This window comes from Borostomias antarcticus (genome assembly GCF_949987555.1).
Source record: "Borostomias antarcticus genome assembly, chromosome: 1".
Classification (NCBI taxonomy): Eukaryota; Metazoa; Chordata; class Actinopteri; order Stomiiformes; family Stomiidae; genus Borostomias; species Borostomias antarcticus.
The window spans coordinates 12,117,604-12,140,310 of record NC_140234.1 but is presented as its reverse complement, the minus strand read 5'-3'; the positions used below and the strand labels follow the sequence as shown (position 1 = coordinate 12,140,310).

At 40.8% G+C, this 22,707-nt stretch overlaps 1 protein-coding gene across 2 annotated transcripts; it reads left to right on the top strand.

Moving 5' to 3' along the window:
* Positions 1 to 433: 433 nt before the first annotated feature.
* On the top strand, positions 434 to 21,041 carry c4 (complement component 4). 2 transcript variants are annotated; one of them, XM_084443587.1, is made up of 41 exons: positions 434 to 658; positions 832 to 1,030; positions 1,138 to 1,360; positions 2,302 to 2,372; positions 3,164 to 3,249; positions 4,697 to 4,779; positions 5,167 to 5,254; positions 5,751 to 5,859; positions 5,946 to 6,069; positions 6,243 to 6,355; positions 6,467 to 6,646; positions 6,740 to 6,937; positions 11,282 to 11,482; positions 11,591 to 11,737; positions 11,861 to 11,999; positions 12,308 to 12,379; positions 12,576 to 12,776; positions 13,326 to 13,446; positions 13,555 to 13,625; positions 13,703 to 13,842; positions 13,961 to 14,155; positions 14,245 to 14,296; positions 14,406 to 14,489; positions 14,620 to 14,823; positions 15,188 to 15,263; positions 15,377 to 15,533; positions 15,837 to 15,938; positions 16,043 to 16,205; positions 16,355 to 16,569; positions 16,729 to 16,884; positions 17,011 to 17,070; positions 17,208 to 17,301; positions 17,405 to 17,579; positions 17,709 to 17,796; positions 17,894 to 17,968; positions 18,117 to 18,219; positions 18,560 to 18,649; positions 19,862 to 19,954; positions 20,044 to 20,130; positions 20,208 to 20,346; positions 20,489 to 21,041. In XM_084443587.1, the coding sequence occupies exons 1-41, from the start codon at positions 594 to 596 to the stop codon at positions 20,628 to 20,630; spliced, it is 5,181 nt and encodes a 1,726-aa protein (XP_084299713.1). In that variant the 5' UTR covers positions 434 to 593; the 3' UTR covers positions 20,631 to 21,041. The 2 variants fall into 2 exon arrangements, with proteins under 2 accessions (XP_084299713.1, XP_084299712.1); XM_084443586.1 differs by having other exon boundaries at positions 13,284 to 13,446.
* The last annotated feature ends 1,666 nt before the right edge of the window (positions 21,042 to 22,707 follow it).

The window sequence follows — 22,707 nt, the reverse complement described above, 5'->3', positions numbered from 1 at the left end:
CAACCGTTTAGCGGCCGAAAATGGATTTTGAGAAACTGCATTCCCGTTGCCCCGTCCGACGCCATTACATGGATATACTGGCTCGCGCTGGATTTTAAATTTCTTCTACAGGCCTCCGAACAACACAAAAGTGATCTCGGTGAGTCAAACTTCTTATAATATGTCGTAAATAAGGTCCAGGTTGTCAAAAACGAGCATTTTCCTTTAAGTTTAGGTGTTATTAGTTTCAGTATTAGTTTAGATAGTAGACTATCCTGATCTGCCGACCCTACGGTCATTGGTCCTATATGTAATTTCAACATAGACCTGAGGCACAAAGTGGTGCAAATAAAGATTTTTTTTTGTGTCTGGATTCTGGGAAATCATGTGACTTCTTTCACAATCCCTCCATGTCCAGTGCCAAGTTTGGAATGTTCCTCAGTGAACCCCAGAGGAAGGCTATGTGTTGATGCTCAGCTTTGCTTTTAGCAGCCCAGTGTGACTCAGCAGTCTGACAGAACATCTGAAGAAACAAATAACTTCCACAGTGAATTTTGTAAATTCATTGTCGTTTTGGACTTTGCTGCAGAGGCATGAAAAAGTGAAGCTGCAAGATGAGTTTTACAATAGTACTTCTTCTCATGTCTGCACTGGCTGCAGTTAGTACACAAAAACCGAAGTGAGTACATTGTCTTCTTTAATGTTTTGTTTGCATAAGATTACAGTCTGTTTATTAGGTATGTATACATGTGTAGTACTATGATCTCTGTGTGTGTGTGTGTGTGTGTGTGTGTGTGTGTGTGTGTGTGTGTGTGTGTGTGTGTGTGTATGTGTCTGTGCCATGCTCCACAGATGTCTGATCACTGCTCCGAACATAGTTCATTTGGGAGTGGAGGAAACGGTCACAGTGCAGCTCCATGGAGCAACCAAACCTATGCAAGTTAATATGTACTTTGAGCACCAAACAGCAAAAGTCAACAAAATCATATCCAAAAGACAGAATGTATATCTTAATGAAGGAAATGACTACCTGGCTGTGGTTAAAATGAAGGTAAATGTATTTCTCCATCCTATTTACTAAGCCATGCCTCAGAAGCTCAACTGACCACTGCAGTGTTTCTACTCCCACCATAACTACAGTATCTTCATGCTCTATAGGTGATCACGGAAGCGTATACTGCAGCAATAAGTGGAACAAACTCTGGACAAACCAATACAAAACAACGGCCTGCAATTCAACTGACAGTAGAAAGTGAAGAGATCTTTCTTCAAAATAAAGAAACAAAGAAGTATTATGCAAAAAAAAACATAATTTTATCAACACGAAAGGGTTATATCTTCATCCAGACAGATAAACCAATCTACAATCCTGGGGAAAATGGTGAAGTATACCATCCTGTTGTGCTACTTTTAAAAAACAAAAAAAACATGGGGTCCAGATTTGGTGGCGCTCTTGGGGGACTGAGCTACTAAAGGCACATACTGTACTAAAAACTATGTGCACAAAAATGTCCAAGCTGATCTACTAACTGGGTACACTGAGAAATGCATCTCTCAAATTTGCAAGATATGCCTTGTCCATTTTTGTGTTTGCTTTAATGAATATGCAAGCTTGGACATTTCTACATGAATGTGCAAAATAGTGGAGGAGAAATGCAAATAAATGAATTTAGCATGACTATTGTGATTTACGGGAGAGTAATGCAGATGGATAGCTGTTACCAGCTCCCCCTAGTGGCTCCACAAAGTATAAATGGCTTTCAATGTACTCCAATGGAGGCCAACACTTAAAGGATAATGTTCCTTTTTGACAACCTGGACCTTATTTACGGCATATTATAAGATGTTTGACTCACCGAAATAACTTTGGTGGAATTCGGAGGCCTGTAGCAGAAATTTAAAATCCAGCGTGAGCTAAGTATATCCATGTAATGGCGGCGGACGGGGCACTGAGAATGCAGCTTCTACGCTACGATCAGCTTGTTGGTGCCTGGAATATTGTGTGCAATATGGCTGAATATTTATCAGATTTTGAGGATATAGAAGATGACTTGATTTTAAATTTCTTCTACAGGCCTCCGAATTACACCAAAGTTATCTTGTGAGACAAACGTCTTATAATATGCCGTAAGGTCCAGGTTGTCAAAAATGAACATTCTCCTTTAAAGGTGCAGTTTGTTTGTTATTTTTGGTGGTTGGTATTCACATTGAATCAAGTGGCCGATTCGATTGTCTATGGCTTGTGTGAAACAATGCCAGCATGTGCAGACTGTTGTTGTTTAAATCTTGATCAATGGCCCTGACTGTATCTTCCCTTTACAGTCAAATTTAGGGTCTTCACTTTGGATAACTATCTGATGCCTGTAGATGAGAAAATCCAAGTCAGGATATTTGTAAGTATTGCGAGATACAGACTACTTAAAGGTGCAGTATGCGGTTTGGCTCAGAATAACTTTTTGTTATATATTTTTTCCAATTCTCATTACATCCCAGCAGCAATCAATAAATAAAGTGCTCTGATACTAAAATTAAATAAATCCATAATCTGGGGAAGTCGCAGGACTGTATTAAGTGCGTCCAATCATTTTGAGTTGCAAACTTGAAATGATTGGATGGCTTATCTGCCAGTCACCCTGAGGCCTATTCGCTTTGCAGTTGTGGCTTCCGGTCTAAGCGGATCTGGATCCCCCTGTCCAAAAACGTCCCTACCCATAAGCCTACGACACGATGTGGCAAGTTTATTCAAGAACTTCTTCTGGAATAGGCTACTTCGTTTGGTATGTCCATGTTTTATTCTGACCAAGACTAGGCTGCTCGATTTAGCATTTGTGTGACAGGATCCCAGCGGGCTCTAGACCGGAAACCAAGCACTGAACAGTGAATAGAAGCCATGCTCTCCCCCGAGGAGCGCCTGGTGACGTGAGGCTACCTGCCAGTCAACGTACTTACATTACCTGCTAGCAACTGTCATTTGTTTTCCCTCAGTTTGGGGAGTGGCTTTGGAGGGATGCCTGAAGGGAAGGGCTTGGCTTTTGTCAGTTGCATGTTTCAAAAACTTTCAAAAAAAAATCTAATCTAACAGGAAATCACAAACCGCACACGACACCTGTAATGTCCACTAGTAGCACTTTTTTGGAAACTGGAATTTTCTGGTCTTATCCTCACTGCCCTGACCTATTCCCAGAACTCCAGAGGCTTGATGGTGGACAAACAGACAGTGCAGGAGAGTTATATCATCAAGAAAACCATCAGGATCCCAGATGTTGAGATGTAAGTGATCTTTCCATAGGAGAGAAATTATGGTGTTCATTTTGTAACTTAATTTTCAATCACTTTTTTTAGAATCAACAAATGTATTATTATTATTCTTAATATTATTATTGTTATTATATTTTTTTGAGCAAGCATATTAGAACTGCAAACAAAAATAATGTTTTTTAGCTTTAATTGTACCTTAATTTAGCCACAGGAGCCCATTGAGAGCAAGGCTTCATTTCCAATGGTACCCTGGTTACACAATACATTATAAACAATATAAAAACAATATAGACAATATGAAATCACATTCATACATACACATTTAAATACATGACAACATTACCCAGGACATACACAGACCTTGACCCAATATTCCTGAATCTTTTTTTTTTTTTATGTCCAAGGTGACTAGGTTATCTAATGTATTCCATGCTTGAGGAGCAGTCCATAAGCAGCCTTTCCTATTAAATAGAACATTTTGGCATTGACTCTAGGGACTTGAAGAGTCAACCAGTCTTGAGACCTTGTCTGGTGATGACTAGCAAGTGATGAGGGATGTTAGGTAGCTTTTGTAAGATAGCGGCCAGGGATGTCCAACCTAATGCCTGATACAAATTACAGTGGTGGATCCTAAAATGATATATAAAACGAAGTGCTGAGTGATAGATTGTGTCAAGCTGTTTCAAGGTACTAGGGGCAACGTGCATAAAAATAACATCCCCACAATAAAGTAGACTGTAAAACCTCTCTTCTTTTCATCAATAAAAATCCCCAGGTATACGGATTGCATATTTTATGTTTGATTTTAATTTATTACTGTAAAGCACTCTGTGCATCCGTGCTTTGAAGAGCGCTATATAAATAAAGTTTACATACTTACTTACGTACTTATACTCTCTCTATTGCACAACCACCCATGGTGCAGATGATAGTATTACATTCCTTAAAAGAGTGTGAAAAAATGATATATAATATAAGCGAATTAAAAGGGTAGTGTGTCATGCCAAACATGTAAAAACATTCAGATTGAGTTACATTTCACAGGAGAGCATACTGAGACTGGTAAGATTACACCCTGTGCTTCCCGTCTCGGAAAACCACTTTATCATAGTTTTCCCAACGCATTTACGTATGCCCCATTGACTTCCATTGTAGCCCAGTGAGAGCCTGCATAAAAACTGCAGCTAGCTCAATACTGGAACGATCAGTGAAATTATGGTCTCTATATTTCAGGTTCATGGTAGACAGACCACAAATAGGGCTAAATGTTCAAAATAGTACACTACCCCTTTAAACTTTTCATACATAGGCCTGCTGTCAACTTGTAAACAAAGACTTTATGATTTGATTGAAAATAAAGATACACAAGTAATGCCATAGCACATACAGTACAGTTCATGTGTAATGCTCTGACCATCTATGCGATTAATGTATATTACGAATAATGTTGTCATTGTAGAGCGGGCCATTGGACAATTCTTGCATCATATCTTCACCATCCGATGTCCAACTCTACTGTGCAGTTTGAGGTCAGGGAATATGGTAAGCCACTTGTATAACGTTATAAACAGATATTCTTGACTTTATATCATAACGCAATAACAACAAGAAAATGCTGCTACAGTATCAAATGGTCCCAAGTTTGATCCCAACAAAGTGTAACCCTTTTTGTTGTGCTATTGCTTATTGTTGGAGTAGTCCCCAGCACTAACCCTTACTACAATACCTAACCCTAACCACAGGAGTTTAATACCTAACCACAACCACATGAGTTCATTACCTAACCTTAATGTTGTCAAAATAGGAGATGGACATAGCAACTATAAGGGATTATAATGTACTGTATTAGGCATCACTATTGTACATCTGACGGTGGACAGGTGTTACAGTACGCTGTATTACTACGACAATATGTTTCCCTGTACTTAGTTCTTCCAAGATATGAGGTGAAGATAGAAGCTTTGAAACCATACTATCTATTGACAGAAGATTCATTTACATTCAATGTGACAGTAAGGTGAGTTTGACTAATAGAATATTTGCCTATGGACTTGCAATTTGTTTCTTATGGTGCGTTCTTTTATAACTGGGAGGTGGCAAATTGCGACTTGCTACTAGGAATGATTAAATAAAACGCCGCATGAACTCGCACTTCCTCGTCGCAAATTCGGATATGTTTCTCAGCCCCCAGTTGCCGGCTGACGTCAATATCATATCATATCATCATCATATCATTCGCTATAGCTAGAATGCACACACGTCGGAGGTAGGTATTTTGCCACTTGCGACTTGCCAGCTCCGACCACAAACGAATGCACCATTATAACAACATTCTCAACATTCTGAGAATTTTCAAAAGAGGAAACCTTCCATGGGAACTTATGTGAATTGTTTTTTCAAACCTTCACATACATATTTGCACACATACATGTTCACAATCTTTCCATTTGTAAATGCTGGGATATAACACTTTCCACCCATTTAAACCCTACTTATTCTAAACATTACTCCAGGTATACCTATGGCAAACGAGTCAATGGCATAGCTTATGTGAGGTTTGGACTCATCGACAATGAACAAGGAAATACAACCTATCTTACTGGGCTCGAGAACAAGAATCTGGTGAGCAATTACCCTTAACTTTTTAATTCAATTGAAAGAACTGGAGGAAAAGGGTAACCTTTCTATTGTGTTGTATTGTGCTATAGATTCAAGATGGCATTGTCACCATTGCCCTGCTAACAAGAGACCTACGTGAAAAAGTACATCAAATAATTGAGCATATGGAAGGCTACAGCCTTTATATAGCAGTGACAGCTATAGATACAGCAAGTAAGTCCAACACAAAATGCAAGGAAACTGGACTGGTATCAAATAGTCACACAGACAGAACTACATGTTGTGATTGTATGCCATTATTCTCAACCGCCAGACATTCCTATGATATTAGTGTGACTAGTTGTTTTAGTGTTGACTAGTGTGATTAGTTCTTCTCTCACACACAGGTGGGGATCTGGAGGAAGCAGAGAGCACCGTGCCAATAGTAAACACTCCTTACATCATTGACTTGTCTAAGACTAAGGAATACTTCACTCCTGGAGGAATGTTTTCAGTTCTGGTACTGTATGTTGTTCACCCTCTCAAAGACATCACATGTTTTCACACATCCTTGCCTTGGAAATTCAGCATATAACTTGACGTTTGACATCATTCTCTACTTCATTCTCAGGCCACCACAACCTACCCAGATGGAATCGCAGCCCCTCAGTTGCGTTTGAAGGCCGTCATCACCGCGAAGCTCACAGAGGGCAGTGATGAATCTATAAAAGTGGAGAGTCCAAGCGACTCCAAAGGACAAGTTGCCCTCACCTTCAAGGCACCCCGACAGGCCAAGTCTATGGACATCAAGGTCGAGGGCGGATACAGTGAGACTTGTTTGGATTAAATAACATGGTTTTGATATAGTTTGATAATGAGTCTACTTATACGTCCATCACTCTAGGTGTTTGCTGAGGGAGAGGAGAAGGAGGTGATTCTGAGCGATGCTGAGATGACAGTGACTGCGCCCAAAGCTGAGAGGGGGAGTTACCTCAGCGTGGAGATCGAGAACCGCATTCTGGAGCCAGGCCAGGAGATGACGATCACCCTCAGAGACATCACACCTCCGAACACCCCCAGGCCTAGTTATATCTACTACATGGTAAAATAATATCAGTCCAGACGCAAAAGAAAAGCCCCCAAGACTATGTCTGTCTGTAGAGGGCGTGTGATTTTGATTATTTCCCATGTTCCTATATGAGCTGAGCTTGGACACCAGTTTTAAGGGAAGTATGGTGTTTAATGCAAAGCTGTAGCTCTTGCATAAGTGTGTCTCTCGTCCAGGTGTGAAAGGGCAGCGTGAAGTGCCAGTGCAATGGTGTCGTCTGTAGACCTGTTTGGGCAATATGCAAATTGTTGCATTGCAACTAGAACCATGATTTTTCACTAACCCTATTTTGTTTTTCATGCCTAAACCTAACATAACCATTCTGGTTTCCCCTTCTATCCCTAAACATAAACCTAAGAATTTGTTTTTTATGCCTAAACCTAGCCTAATAATCAAGTAAACAGTATTGATTAATTGTGTGAATATAGCATATGGTAGGCTACTGTCTTTATCTATTAATATTAAACCAGAATATTAAACCATCTATTCACCACTGTGCCCCCAGCCACCACTATGACGTGGTGTATATTGACAGGTTACAATATGACCCATTTGTGTAATCCATACATATACTATACCCAATGTGAGGTACAGTAGTGTTGAAAGGGTAGGGTGCTACATACAGTGGGTTAATTTGCATTATACCATAGCCTGGGTTAATACTCTTTCCTGATTGGCCAGCAGACGTGCGTTAAAACCGTGTATACGCACACGTAGCACACGTAGTTCGGCTGAAGTTTAATTACCGATCTAAATCACTGCGCCGGCTTTGACAGCAACCCAAATGAGCTCACCCCAACAGTGATGCCAACTTAACGACTTTGTCGCTAGATTTAGCGACTTTCCAGACCCCTCTGGCGACTTATTTCATGAAATGCGATTAGCGACAAATCTAGCTACTTTTTCTGGTCATTTGGGGAATTATTGTGTTGACAAGGAAGCGAGCTAAGCTCACTCACGACGAGAGAAAACATTTTTTGCTGCCTTCACGTCCTCTCTCCCTCGATCGCCCACACACACCACACGCGCTGGGATCCCTCCCGCAACAACTATTGTCAGAAACGACTAGTTTACCTAGATACTGGTGACGTTAGGTTAAGTTTTAGCCCTGTAGGCTATATTATTTTTCTGTTATTCTTTAGGTTTACAGACATACGTTGTTTAAAAGAAAAAAGCTAATGTTATACAGCAACAACAACAAAAAAAGTTTGTAAATAAATAAATAGTTTGTTTTTTCCATGCCATCATCATCACATGGCTGATGTAGGCTACTAGGGTTGCACTGTAAAAAATATTATACAGCAACAACAACAACAAAAAGTTTGTAAATATGTCAATAGTTTGTAGCCCCCCCCTCCCCCCCCCCCCCCCCCCCCGCCGCCATCTAGCTACTTCTAGCGACTTCTGGCACAGCCTATAGCTACTTCCCTTACTGAAGACTTGGCAACACTGGTACCATATTGCTGCTAGCTAGCCATGAATGAATTGTTGGATACTGCATATTTGCTGTGCACATCCATTGTCCAGTTGTCAAATCTATTTGCCAACAAACTCTTTATGATAGCCAGACACCTCACTGTCCCCAAATCAAAAACTGTTTTTTCACTTTGTGTTATAACGTGGTGGTGCACGTTAGTGGTGTAGTAGCCAGATATGATTTTGTTCAGTCTAATAGTTGCAGTAAAAGAAGCCAGCCGTATGGAAAACTGTCTCCGCCTCATTTATTCATTTACAGTATATACGGCATCCAAATATATCACAGTGTGAAGAGGCAATTGCTGGATTCTAATAACCCTGTTGCTTCACATAATGATACGACACCTCGTCCTCGCAAATCAACTCACAATGAACGATACGACCATGGATGTATTGGATACGACTGATAATATACCACGACATGAAAACAATACTTTTGGAGTTGAGGACAATCTGGCTATCATACATAGTTTGTTGGCAACTAGGTTTGACAGCTGGACGATTTCTATGTTGCACAGCAAATATGCAGTAGCCTACACTTCGCTCATTGCTATCTAGCAATATCAGGTAGCTACAGTCATAGATATATGGGTACAGTAGACTTAAGCAATTGACCACTCGAGGCAGTGGGTTACAGGTAACCCACTGCCTCGAGTGGTCAATTGCTTTTCTACAACGGTTACTACATATATATATTCACAAAAAACACTCAGTAGTAACATTCAATCATTTATTTACTGATCATTATTATCATTTTAGTATTTACAAAATCATCCGCGATAGGCTATAGTTCTGAATTAAATGGTTGCCAGGCAACATAAGCTATCTCGCCTATTTGGGTTGGCCTTGTTCGCATAAACCATAAGGCATAATTCGGGTGGTTCACGTTTATTTGAATATTTCCAGCCATGGTGCAGTTATTAAAACAGTTCTCCAGAGCACTCGTTTTTGCTAGTAGGGGAAGTGTTGGAGTCGGACTGATTAGTGCGTTTTTGTAATAGAATACGAAAAAGGCGAGGTTGCTGCGAGTGGTTGCTACGCAAAGCATAGCCTACCACTTGATTTTTTTTATCAATGGCCTCGTCAATGAGATTGACGGCGCATTAATACTAATTGTTATGCGGTCGCAGCAGTGGGTTACAGACATGGATGTATTAATAGAACTGGATACAGTCACTCCATTCACTGACCGCTATCAACAATGAAGCCCTATTGAACCGCGCCATCTTGGCAAATTTGTAGTCATTTGACTATTTCCGGTGACTTTTGTGCTTGCGCAGTTGTGCTTTTCTGGTCTTCCAGTGACTTTTGTACTTGCGCAGTTGAGCTTTTCTGTCCGACGCGCGTCCACGAAAAAGTTCACTTTTATGTGAAATGTAGACGCACGTTCCCGGCTTCTAGCTATCGAATGGCCGACTGGTGTAAGATGGATAGCCTAACGTTAGAGAGATAAATGTAGGCTATGGTTATGTTAATAAAGCTAACAATGATGTTGTAACATGCATGCAGCACTGCCGATCTGATCTGAACGATTGATTCATTATTACCATGGATCGGTATTGGGATTGATCAAGGGCCAATGTGAAATAGCAGCCACGAACTCAGCGGGTTATCCGAGATGCGGTAGCAGCGGCCAAAGCTCCTGCTGGCGGGGAGTGAAGCTTTTCAACTCGCCGGTCACTGGCTCCCTGGAGGAATTTAGCCTGGCTGCAATAACGTTATCGCGAACGGAATGAATACCATCTACTAGCAAACAAAACATGTTCAGTTATATTTAACCTGTTAAAACTAAGATGCCTGGATGAAAAAATAATTTCTCCAATGGATATATTTGACAAAAACAGGTTAATATGCAAGCCGGTTTTCATTGCTAAATCAAAGCGGAGAGAGCCGGGAACGTGCGTCTACATTTCACATAAACGTGAACTTTTTCGTGGACGCGCGTCGGACAGAAAAGCTTAACTGCGCAAGTACAAAAGTCACCGGAAATAGCCAAAAGACTACAAATCTAGCCAAGATGGCGCGGTTCAATAGGCCTTCACTTTAGATTTCGAATCCTGGGGGCTTGGTTACAGAGTATTTTACCACTGCTTCTAGCCAATCAGAATCAAGTATCCAAACTCTCAGTTGTAGAATATGGAATTAGCTAGTTTGGGTTGCTAGGCTCATTGTTTGGTTGCTAGGTCGTATCCAGGGTTGAGAGACATTGCTGAAAGAAAAGGTAACGGACACTTTCCATTTCACTTACGGTTCCAAACCCATGTTAACTATTGGATGGCTGTTCCTCCAAGAAATATTATATTCAATTTGTAATTCCATAGCAACGTGATTTAGCAGTTAGAGACTATAATGACACTCAGCAATGAGCAACACATAAATAAATAAAATTTCTTTATATTTTAATGAAGAAAATGCGAGTAAATGGCACATATTTATTTGCCTTTGGCATGTGAGGCGATGGTATAAGCGGGATAATCAACTCATAGGTGTGCGTTAAACGGTTTTAAGGCACTTCGCGGAGGCAACCATCCTCCGCTGCGCGTCGGGTGGTTCTTCGCCTCCACGTCGTGCCTCAAAACCGTTTAGTTCTGGTTCTTGATTCTGATTGGCTGGAAGCCATGTTAAAATACTTTTTCTACAACGGAGAGTTGGGATACTTGATTCTGATTGGCTAGAAGCAGTGGTAAAATACTCTGTACTCTGCTTCGTGTCGTGCCTAACAACGCCCCCTAGCTGTTATAAAATCACTATAACACACGGCCTCTCGTGGTTTATTGCTTAATTAACGCACACCTACTCGTTGATTATCCCTTACTTCCATGGTGAATACCTGTAAGTGTGACTTCTTTCTTTTTTCCACAGATTCTGAGTAAAGGCAAGGTTGTCCAGATGAGTAGGATTCAGAGGACTGAGCTCACCACTCTCAGACTGCCCTTCAGTGTGGACCTGGTCCCCTCCTTCCGTCTGCTGGCCTACTACTTCAGTGAGGACCGTGACCCAGCTGAAGCGACCATAGTGGCTGACTCTGTGTGGGCCGATGTGAAAGATATCTGCCAAGGAAATGTAATACCGCCACCTGATATCACAGTTTGTTTTTCGATTGAGTTAAGTATGATATCAGTAAGCGCAGATTAGAGCCCGTTTGTGTAAACAATCTGATTGTGTTTTTAGATTGAGATCCTTCCATTCAAGGAGCGCAAACCTGCTGAGGTATTTAGTGTGGAGGTTCGCACAGACCAGGCAGACAAGGTGGCCCTCTCAGCTGTGGACACGGCAGTATACATCCTCAACAAGAAGAACAAACTAACACTCCAGAAGGTAAGACCTCCATGCACACACTCACACACACAAATACAAATCGATCTGAATCTTGATGAATTTTCTACAGTAAAATACACTAATATACTGTAACAATTTGTAATGTATGGCTATCACCTGCAGATGTTTGACTACATGAACTCCTACGACTTGGCCTGTACTATGGGTGGAGGGAGAGATTATACGTTGGTGCTTGGAAATGCTGGTCTTGCCTTCATTACCAATGTGGGTGAACAGTCTGAAGCACCTGATGTGAGAAAAGGTTGGTTGTATATATGTTGTGTGTATATATATATATACATATATGTATAGTATATATGGTTGTATATATTGTATATATCGATGGCCGAAGAGCAAAACCTCCTATCTGCATGATTGGGTATCTTTAAAAAATTCATTCTGCAAGAAAACAATGTTTTTTTTAACGTTTCTCAAAAAAGTGAATTTTACAGATGGTTTTCTCTCTCTCTCTTTGGCCATCGATATATATATATAGGCCCTATTATATCAGCACAACATAATATTTCTATACTTTATGTGGAGCTAAATATTTTCCGTTCTGATCACCAGATTACACCTGTCAGAGTCAAGGGAAACGCCAGAAGAGGGCCTTGAACCAGCAACAGGAAATGTCCAAGATTAGTAGGTGTTCTAGTTGCATTGATCTTAAAGGAATATTTCATACAAAAACACCTTTAAAGTGAAATATTGAAGTATATATAGCAAAAGTTATATCTTGATACCTCAATCCTATAGTCTTCAGTTTAATATTTCATTGGAAAAGTGTTATAATAGGAGGTTCTCTTCCCTGTGAGTGAGACTGTCATGTGCCTTGCAGTCAACAGGTACAAGGACAAAGAGAGGAGATGCTGTTTCGATGGAGCCAAGCCCCGGGACCTGTCGTGTGAGCAACGCTATGCCAATACCCAACACCAACCCCAGAAGTGCCGTGACGCTTTCCTCAAATGCTGCAGAGACGCCACTAAGCTGAGGCAGGACATCAAAATAAAAAAAAGGAAGACTCACAGCCTCGCCAGAGGTACAGGAACGTCCCTGTTAGATCTCCATTTCCTCACTGCCTCGTTACTGGAAAGGAGAGCTCATGTAATGAGCCTGGTTTAGCGGCCTAAACACCACGCCCAGAGACAACAGTTGAAAATTAGCTTTAAGCTAATACTGACATATTAATAGTCATGTTTTTAATGTATGCTGTTGATTAATATGTACTGTCCCTGTAAAAAATAAAATCGTAAATAAATAAAATAATATCCTGAGCAGGCAGCAAAGGAGTCAGACCGAAACAGCTCCGTAGTTCAACCGTTAACTTTCAATCACCAAACACACGCAGGCCACATGGCTGGCTAATAGGAGAGGTCACCCAAAGGAAAGTCTTCTTCACCTTTAAACATCTGAAACCTAGGTAGAGCTAGTGGTGGTGGACCCACCTGATCAACTCACAACATTACAACCCACAATATACCACAGGTCAGATCTTATTTGTCACAAGCAACTGTATTAATCAACAACCCGCTGGCTGATCAAACAGCTCAGGGGATCCCATCGTGTTGCCTTCATCCTCTCTCTCCAGCCGGCGAGGATGTAGGGGAGGAAGAGGAAATGCTTAACGACATGTCTGCGCGCCTGCGTAGCTACTTCCCTCAGACCTGGATGTGGGACATTGTAGACGTAGATGTCTCTGGTAATATAAGGTAACCTACAACTCTTCACATCACTACTCACTCTACACAGAACTGCATAACACGGCCTATTCATACACTGTATACAGTAAACACATACTGTATTATGCACCTTTTTAGTCACAAGGTTTCAGTGCCAGACTCCATAACCACCTGGGAGGTTCAAGCAGTGGGAATCTCTGCAAAAAAAGGCAGGTGAATTAGTAAATTCTTAAAATATTACTCACTCAAACCTATATTGTAACTGACGCCATTTTGTTTACCTCAGGATTTTGTATTGCTGAGCCGAAGCCGCTAACAGTCTTCCAAGATTTCTTTGTCTCTCTGAAGCTACCATATTCCGTCAAACGAAATGAACAGCTAGAGGTTAAGGCTGTTGTGTATAACTACCAGGCAGAAAGTTTGGAGGTAATGACAGCAGTCAATGCAAAAAAAACAGTTGTCGGTTGACATATACTCTGGTTATTTTCAGTTGTTTTAGATACAGTTGTACCGGCCAGGATAACCACATCCATGTTCTGTGTAGGTGACAGTTGAAATGGCGCCAGTGGACGGGCTGTGCAGTGCAGTGGGAGATAAACAGGAAGTCACAGTCCCTGCGAACTCAGCAGTGCCCGTGTATTTCACCGTCGTACCCCTGAGGACCGGAAACATCCCCATCCACGTGGACGCCTACACAGACAAGGCCCGGGACCAAATCAAGAAAGATCTCAAAGTCCTGGTATGAACATGAGTGACTAAAACATTTCTCATACACATTGTATGTATACACATTGTATGCACTGTATCATTTTACAATTTTTTGTTCAGGGGGAAGGGGAACTTTTTTCTCAGCAAACGGAAATCAACATTGATCCCAGAAGTATGTGTTTTCATTATCTTTAACACATATCATATCATATTTTATGGAAACGTGATGTACAGTACAGTAATATCCGGTTTCAACCCCTCTGTCCACTGATGTCACACAGCTGCTAATACCGTCACACTTGATGTCCCAATACCTCGAAATTCTGTCCCTGGAGGAGAGTTGGATGCCTATGTTAGTGTCAAAGGTGAGGCCAGTTTGTCACTTCAAATGACATACACAGGACAGAGCAATACAATATTGTGGCATTACTGTACAGCAGATGTATTTAGGATCTGTATTTTCAATGTAGCCATTATGTCCAACTCCATTCATAGGTGGAGTGATGGGTCAGTCTTTGGACAACTGTCTGAACGTGGAGGGGATTAATAAGCTTATAGCCCTGCCCAAGGGTTGTGCGGAACAGACCATGGTGACCATGTCCCCAGCCATCCACGCCATGAACTACCTGGATTCCACTGGCGAATGGATTGACCTTCGGGCTGAACGCAGGGATGAGGCCCTGGCTATGATCCAGAGCGGTGAGGCTGACAGGAGAAATTATAGAACAATTTCAATTGTTCTAAATTGATTATTTTTTATAACTGTTATAATTATAATTAATGTTATAACTGAGGGAAAGTGAAAACATGCGCCCCTAGAGGATTTGTTCCTATCTGAGAGGAGTTTCAATGTAAACTCCCATAGACCGGATTTTCTAATAATTATTACGAAGCCATTTCGGTGAAGTTATCAAAACAAAAACTTGTGAGTGTCTTTACACTAATAACCTACTAAGTGTGAGAATTTCGAAAAGTATTTCGCCACTTTCCATCCCTATTGTAGAACCAGTACACTATTATAAAATAAAATAGAAATGTTGAAATTAGTTTCTTTCTTCTAAAGGATACAGCCGAATCTTGATGTTCAAGAAGCAAGATGGCTCTTATGGGGCTTTTTTGTCAAGACCAAGCAGTATTTGGTAACCTATACTTTTGGGAATTTCAATTAATCAATGACCTAACTTGAATGAGCTTAACCTAAATTGTCACTTTTTTGCCTTAGCCTTTGAAATCCTTTTGGTGTTTTCCTCAGGCTAACCGCCTTCATAGCCAAGGAGCTGACCCAGTCCAGGACTGTCATCGTAGTGGAGGACTCCTACATCCAGGAGTCTATATCCTACCTGGTGTCCAAACAACTGGACAGTGGTGCCTTCAATGACCCAAACCCCCTCTACGACCGCACCATGCAGGTAGGAGCAGGCCTGGGGAGAATCAAATCAAACTTTATTTGTATAGCACATTTCATACACAGAGGCAACACAATGCACTTTACAGAGAGCAATGGGAGGGTGGGCATAGATCCCACCCCTACATATTTCAGAGGGAAGCAAAAAAACAGTTTCATCCGGGGGCCAGAAAAGTGAGCTGTAAAAATTCTTCCCTGACCTCTCTCAACGAGACGATCGAGCAAGAATGGGTGTTTGTTGTTGGGGTTACTAGGAATAAGGATTGTAACCAGCTACTCAATTAACTTTTCCATTCTCTCATCACAGGGTGGAGTCGGAGGGTTTGAGGCAGATGTGTCTCTGACGGCATACGTTCTGATAGCAATGCACCAAGCCCTGCCAATATACACCGAGGACAGTTCAAAGCTGGTAAAATGTCATACAGAATCACTTACTGCCTCTTTTTGTACATCATTATTTTCTATATTGATGTGAAAGTTTAAAAAATACAATAATCTATCATCTAATTCAAGAGCCAAGCCATTCAAAAGTCTCAAAGATACCTGGAGGCCAAGCTGGACTCCCTGCAGAGGCCCTTCGCTGTGGCCATCACAGCCTACGCTCTGTCTCTCACCTCCAGCAGCGCGGCCACGCAGGCCCAGACCAAACTCAGAGGCATGGCCATATGCGACCAGGGTCAGTATGACATACTAGATATTACATCGACGCAGGAATAGTTATCATTGAGAGCAATACAACTACAGTACAACAGCAGAGCGCACCAAATTCCCAATTGTCCATATTGTACAGCACGTATGTGACACCCCTAAGTTACTTCTTTTCAGAAGCAGACACTTGCCACTGGGAATCCAATAAGAACCTGACGTTGATAGGGGAGGAAAGAGCCAATAAGGTTCCCCAGGCTATCGCCATCAGCGTGGAGACCACGGCGTACGCTCTCCTGCAGACAGTAGCTGCGAGGGACATCCATTACGCCACTCGTATCGCCAGGTGGCTGACTGAACAACGCAAGTATGGAGGAGGATTCCAATCCACACAGGTGGGACGAACCCCCAGCATCAGCTCACTGTAGGGTAGGACACAGGACACACACCTGCACATGCTGTCATCCCCCTACAATATCACTCATGGCTTGTTCAGGATGCTACAGTGTAAGATCATCCATACTGACACATCTTAAAATGTTTCTTTCTTAAAGGACACAGTTTTAGCCCTTGAGGCGTTGGTCAAATTCAGCAGCTTGGACAACCTTGTGGATAACCTGGACCTTAATGTTGAACTGTGTGAGCAGGGTGGTCAGAAGTATAGGCTGCACATCACCAAACGCAGTGCCCTTAACTTACCTGCCTTCCAGGTAATACTTTATCACTGCTCTTAAACCTATGCAGAGTACAAGTAGTTACACTTTACACTTTGCACAGAGAGCTGACAGCTATGTTTTTGTCTCTGTTTTAATCACTGTTTTGCTTGGTGTGCACAGGTCACTCCTGGACGCAAGATAACTGTCAACGTAGGAGGGCAGGGGAATGGCACAATATCAGTAAGTTAGGCCTCATACAGTATATTCCAGACAGAAATCCTAATAGTTGATTATAATAATCATTGTGTTTGGTTATGATTACCCTATGAGCTTGGACAGTTTTTATGTCCACATTCCATTGTGTGTTCCCCCTACAGCTTATACAGACATATAGAACTCTGGAACAGACTGAAACCTCGTGCGATTACTTCAACCTCACTATTTCTGTGGAGGGAGAGGTGAAGTATAGAAGTAAGTCGCTGGAGGAATGCATCCACATCAAAGGTGTTCCTAGCGTGACACATTAGTGTACAGTAATGTACAGGCCCAGTGAAACGCCTGTGGTATCTTGCAGAGAGTGAGGACTCTGATGGTGAGCTTGATGACTACTATAACTATGAGCTAGAGGACGAACCGAGTGATGAGCCTGTGAGCAGGGTGGAGTGGTTTGACCTGCGCACCCGCAGGAAGAGGCAGGCTCCCCAGGAGGAGGAGAGAGAGAAGTCCCTGGTCTACCATGTTTGTGTTGGGTGAGTGTACTGCAGCAGTGAGAGAGATAACAGGTGGGGCGCATTAACCTAACAGTGGGTGCACTCAGGGGTAAGAGTGGCTCCATGGAGAAAAGACGCAATCAGATCTAACCATCTACTCTTCTGCAGAGTGAACAACGGCACATCTACAGGAATGGTTATAGTGGACGTATCCCTTCTGAGTGGATTACAACCAAACTTACAAGATCTTGAAGAAGTATAGTACAGCTAAAGTTTATGAAGGTCTCTACATTGATGTTTCTACAGCTATCGAATGTCATATCACATTTGTCTTTTTTTTATATTTTTCACAGAATGTAAAGGGTACAGAGAGGTACATTGACCATTATGACATTGCCCCAAACAAAGTGTATCTCTACTTTGATAAGGTAAGAACCCTGGCATTAACAACTCCAAAAGATTTTTATCATTGATCATTATTTGACCTAGAAATTCCACATGTATGGATACATGTCTATGGATTTAGCAATGTACAGTAAGCAAGTCATATGTTTTAAATCATGTTTTTAATTACAGATCACAGAGATTCCACAGTGTGTCACGTTCCGGGCTGAACAGATCAGTCCCATAGGGCTGGTGCAGCCTGCTGGCGTGGTGGTCTATGACTATTATAACCCAGGCCAGTATATATATGGATTATGATTATTATAACCCAGGCCAGTATATATATGGATTATGATTATTATAACCCAGGCCAGTATATATATAGATTATGTCCTCATATTTTCATGTGTCACTGACAATAACGGTCTTAAGCATTTTGAGATGGTTCAAGTATCTTATGAGAAAAGGTAAAGATAATGTTAAAAATATATGAGAAATAAACCACCTTGAACCTTGAATAAGGCAGCGGCTGCCTGGTATGGTGTTGTCCGTCTATTAGATAAGCTGCTCAGTCATCTGCAGTTTGGGGACGGTAGTTTTTGTCGGTGTGGTTGATAGTGAATCTCTCTTCGCAGAGATAAGGTGTGGGGTGTTCTACAGTGTACCGCAGAGAAGCAGCATGGTTTCCAAACTTTGCAAGAAGGACGTATGCTCTTGCGCAGAGGGTAGGTCCTCAGCTTTCATCTCCAATTCTAAAGACAAAAGTGTGTTTTACGCTAGTTCTTTTGTTTTTTAAGGGGGGGGCGGGTGTACATTTACATGTACAGTGCCTATGAAAAGTATTCATCCTCTTGGACTTCACGTTCACATTTTATTTTTTGTTACTTGATGTCAATCGTCATATTCTAAATTAATAAAAAAAAATAATTGATTGAAGTATTTACCCCCATTGCTATGACTCTTCTAAATAAGCTCTTCAGTAGACACATAGTTAGTGGGTGCCTGTGTGCAGCAGGATTGCATTTGAGAATACACCCGTCCTTGAGTGATCCCACCATTGGTTAGTTAGTGCATTCCCAAACTAAGACTACACCATGAAGACCTACAGTAGGAACATTCCAATCAAATCTGGGACAAGGTCCTTGAAAAGCACCAATATAAGGATATAGGAAAATTCCCAAGGCATTGAATATCTCCCGAGCACAGTTAAGTCCATCATAAAACAGTGAACCCATGATGCATGCTGTCAGCATGTACTGTTGTTGAATGTATAACTGGAGTGGGCTTTTCTAGTTTAGATGTATCTATGGAGCTGGCATATAGGGCCATCATATTTTTTGTTTGGTCTAAAATGTAAGCATTTAGGAACCAACAATGTTTATTTAAAAAAAACACTATTGAAAACAGGCCATGCAATAAAATGGTATGATAATAAATCTACTGTTCATTTGCTCAGAGCATTTTACAGGGTCTAAGAATAGCCACCAAAAGAGCTACGTAACTCAAGCTCTGAACTCTGTGGATTTAGAAAGTAGACCAGACTACACACTGAGACGCCAAGCATAGTTTTTTAGGTACAAAGCAAAATGTACTTGGCAATGGGAAAAATTGTGGCGATTGCCCCCTAGTGGTTGCCTCTGGTACATGTGTGCCGGACCCACATACTACGCATTCACGTACAGGGGCCAATCTAATCCCCCTCCCCCTTCGGCGTTGCCGGGTGGGGGACAAAGATGGTGAGAACATGTCTGAACTGTGAATGTCCATGTTGTAACACAATAAAATGTGAAAAAGTCTAAGCGCATGAATACTTTCAAAGGCGCTGTATATCCACTGTCATTGTCATGTTGTAGGTGGTTGTCATGTTGTCATGTCGTGTCATTGTCATGTTGTAGGTGGTTTTCATGTTGTCATGTCGTGTCATTGTCATGTTGTAGGTGGTTGTCCCAAACTGAAGATAACTTACAGTAAAGACATGAAGGATGAGACAAGGAGCACTTTTGCTTGTTTCTCTCCAACTGTTGACTATGGTGAGATTTCTCCTGAGGTCATACAGCTCAAAAAAGTACACGTCTCCCTTATGAGGCATTTTACTAAACCTGTGTCATGTTTTTGACAGCATTCACCGGCAAAATTATCAACTCAAGTGATGACGGTGTCTTCAAACATCACACCACACTGCTAACTAGAATTCTACAGATAGCAGGTGAGTCCTGTACACTTCTTCAAAATGCTCTGGTCAGTTGTTTTACCTTATGACTGCAATGGTATCTGTGATAACAGGTAAAGATGTTACGTTGAATGGGGCGGTGCGTGATATGATTGTGAGGAAAGCATGTCAGATTGATCTGAAGACTGACCGGGAATACCTGATCATGGGTAGAGATAAGACCATCTCTGACATCACAGATGACAGTGGAAAGTGAGTAAAACGATTTTGAAAATTTTTTGAAAGTTTTTTTTTTTTTTTGAAAGTTCTACCAATATGTGTTAGAAGGTGCATGCAAATAATGAAATGATTGGAGTGACGTGTGACTGAAAGACATCGATTTTGTCCCCCGCAGACCTATCTATGTCCTTGATAATGAGATGTGGCTTGAGGAAATTCCAGAGGAGAAAAGGTGCAGGGCATCAAAGAACAGGGGAGCATGCAACATGCTGCAAGACTTCATGCAGAAGCATGAGACCAATCAGTGCCATTTCTAAACCCGAATAATCTGCTTCCTGGTTGTGAGGGACAAAGAGTGTATTCTCATAACAACTGCGTATAACATGACACAAACACATACAATACTGTATCTTCATAAACCATGTGCTTTTATTACCAGTATTCATATTCACAGAGAAGAAAAAGTGTGACATTGGTGTACAGTTCTGTACAGTATGTCACAGAAAGGACAAATGATGATGATGTTTAATTGTTTGGGGCTTTTAACAGCTGTGTGAGCTCCTAGTCTTTGGAGTAGTGAGAGACAAATTAAAACTTGGAGACTGTAGTGACACCAAGAGCTCTGTGATATTATGTGGACTGAACACCAAGGAAAAGAGCTTTCACTGTGGTTTAAAAAAAAACAAAAACAAAACAAAAAACATCTCCTTGGGAAGATGGCAGTTAACCTTGTCTTTAACCTTGTCATGAAATGTAAAGCATGAAATTCTGAAGTAAAGTAACGAATCTACAATAAGAGTGTATTAGTGTGATTTCTCTCGATGTCTCTCACAAAAGTATTTTTTGGCAAATAAAATCATACAAATCCTAACCCATCTGTACTGTTTACACTGAAAAATCCCTTCAATGTGGTCTGGGATTCCTACTGTCTAAATAAATAAAAACCATAGGCATGAAAATACAAAATAAAATTGGATCAAATTAGAAAAACGTATAAATGCTGAGTATATAAAATAAAATAAATTAGCAATTCCTTTTTTGTTCAGTACTTTTTAAATGATCAGATATTAACAAAAATGACTTTCGAGCTGCTCATGTATGCAATAAATACTACACCAGCTTGTGCTGGAATCCTGTTTTACAAAGCACATTTTAAACAGCTGCCATACACACTTGCTGGAACACTAGATAGCGGTTCTCTGGATAAACAAAAGGTAGTGTTTCCAAAGTATAGCACAGATAAAGCTGCAGAGTGAACCAGTATGTACACAATATACATGTATGCATGTGCAATACATACAGAAAATCGGTACCACTTTACATTACAGCACAGTAATAACATAGTAATACCCTGGTGATATCTACATTAATACTAGGGAGTTACCAACAAATTCCTAGTAGTTACCGGTAGTTACTTGTAGTAGTTACCATGTAGTTACGCACTAGTTAACCCTGTAATATTTACATTATTACTAGGAAATTACTAAACAATTACCATTAGTTATCGGTAGTTACCAGTAGTAGGTACCATATAGTTACCCCCCCCCCCCAAATCCCTATTTAAGGTGTGATTTGTTTCCTTAGTGTGATTGTAGTTTCAATGTAATAATGTGGAATCTGAGCTGGAAAATGCAACTTTACCTGTTTCTATGTAATTATACTGTATGGTTATATCCTTCCTAAAAAACAAAGGTAGAAGTTTATTACCTGGAAACAGAGATGGTAGTTTCTATGAAATGACGTGGAATCAGAGCTGGAAAATGCAACTTTACCTGTTTCTATGTAATTATTTGGTTATATCCTTCTTAAAATCCCAACTAATTAATGGCTTATTACCTGGAAACAGATGATATGTAATAACATGGCATCTGAGCTGGAAAATACAACTTTACTTGTTTTTATGTAATCATATGGTTATTTCCTACCCAACATCCCAACTAAACTCAATGATTGTTACCTGGAAACAGAGATGATAGATTCAATAACATGGAATCAGAGCTGGAAAATGTAATATTACCTATTTCGGTTTAATTATATAGTTATATCCTTCCTACAATCTGAACTAAGGTCATGGTTTGTTACCAAGAAATCTAGGCTGGTAGGTGATACATTATGGGTGAAGGCATGTCAAGCCATTTACAAACCAATAATGAAAAAGTTATATGAACTTTAATGGTAACACTAAATAAATCACATGTATTTTATTTTATTTTATAAAATGTATATACAAATAAAATAAATGTCAGTGATGCTTCTGGTCACTCTAAACACACACACACACACACACACACACACGAGTAGACGTAATATTTGGCTCTAATATCTTTAAAGAGGTGACCAAGGACACCCTTGCGGTGTTTTTGTCCCAACTAATAATTCCACTGAATGAAGGCG

Excerpts from the sequence above, each read along its gene's own strand:
- c4 (XM_084443586.1), top strand. The coding sequence starts at position 594 with ATGAGTTTTACAATAGTACTTCTTCTCATGTCTGCACTGGCTGCAGTT. Across the intron at positions 1,361-2,301 it reads CTACAATCCTGGGGAAAATG|TCAAATTTAGGGTCTTCACT; the intron begins GTGAAGTATACC and ends TTCCCTTTACAG. Across the intron at positions 16,570-16,728 it reads GAGGATTCCAATCCACACAG|GACACAGTTTTAGCCCTTGA; the intron begins GTGGGACGAACC and ends TCTTTCTTAAAG.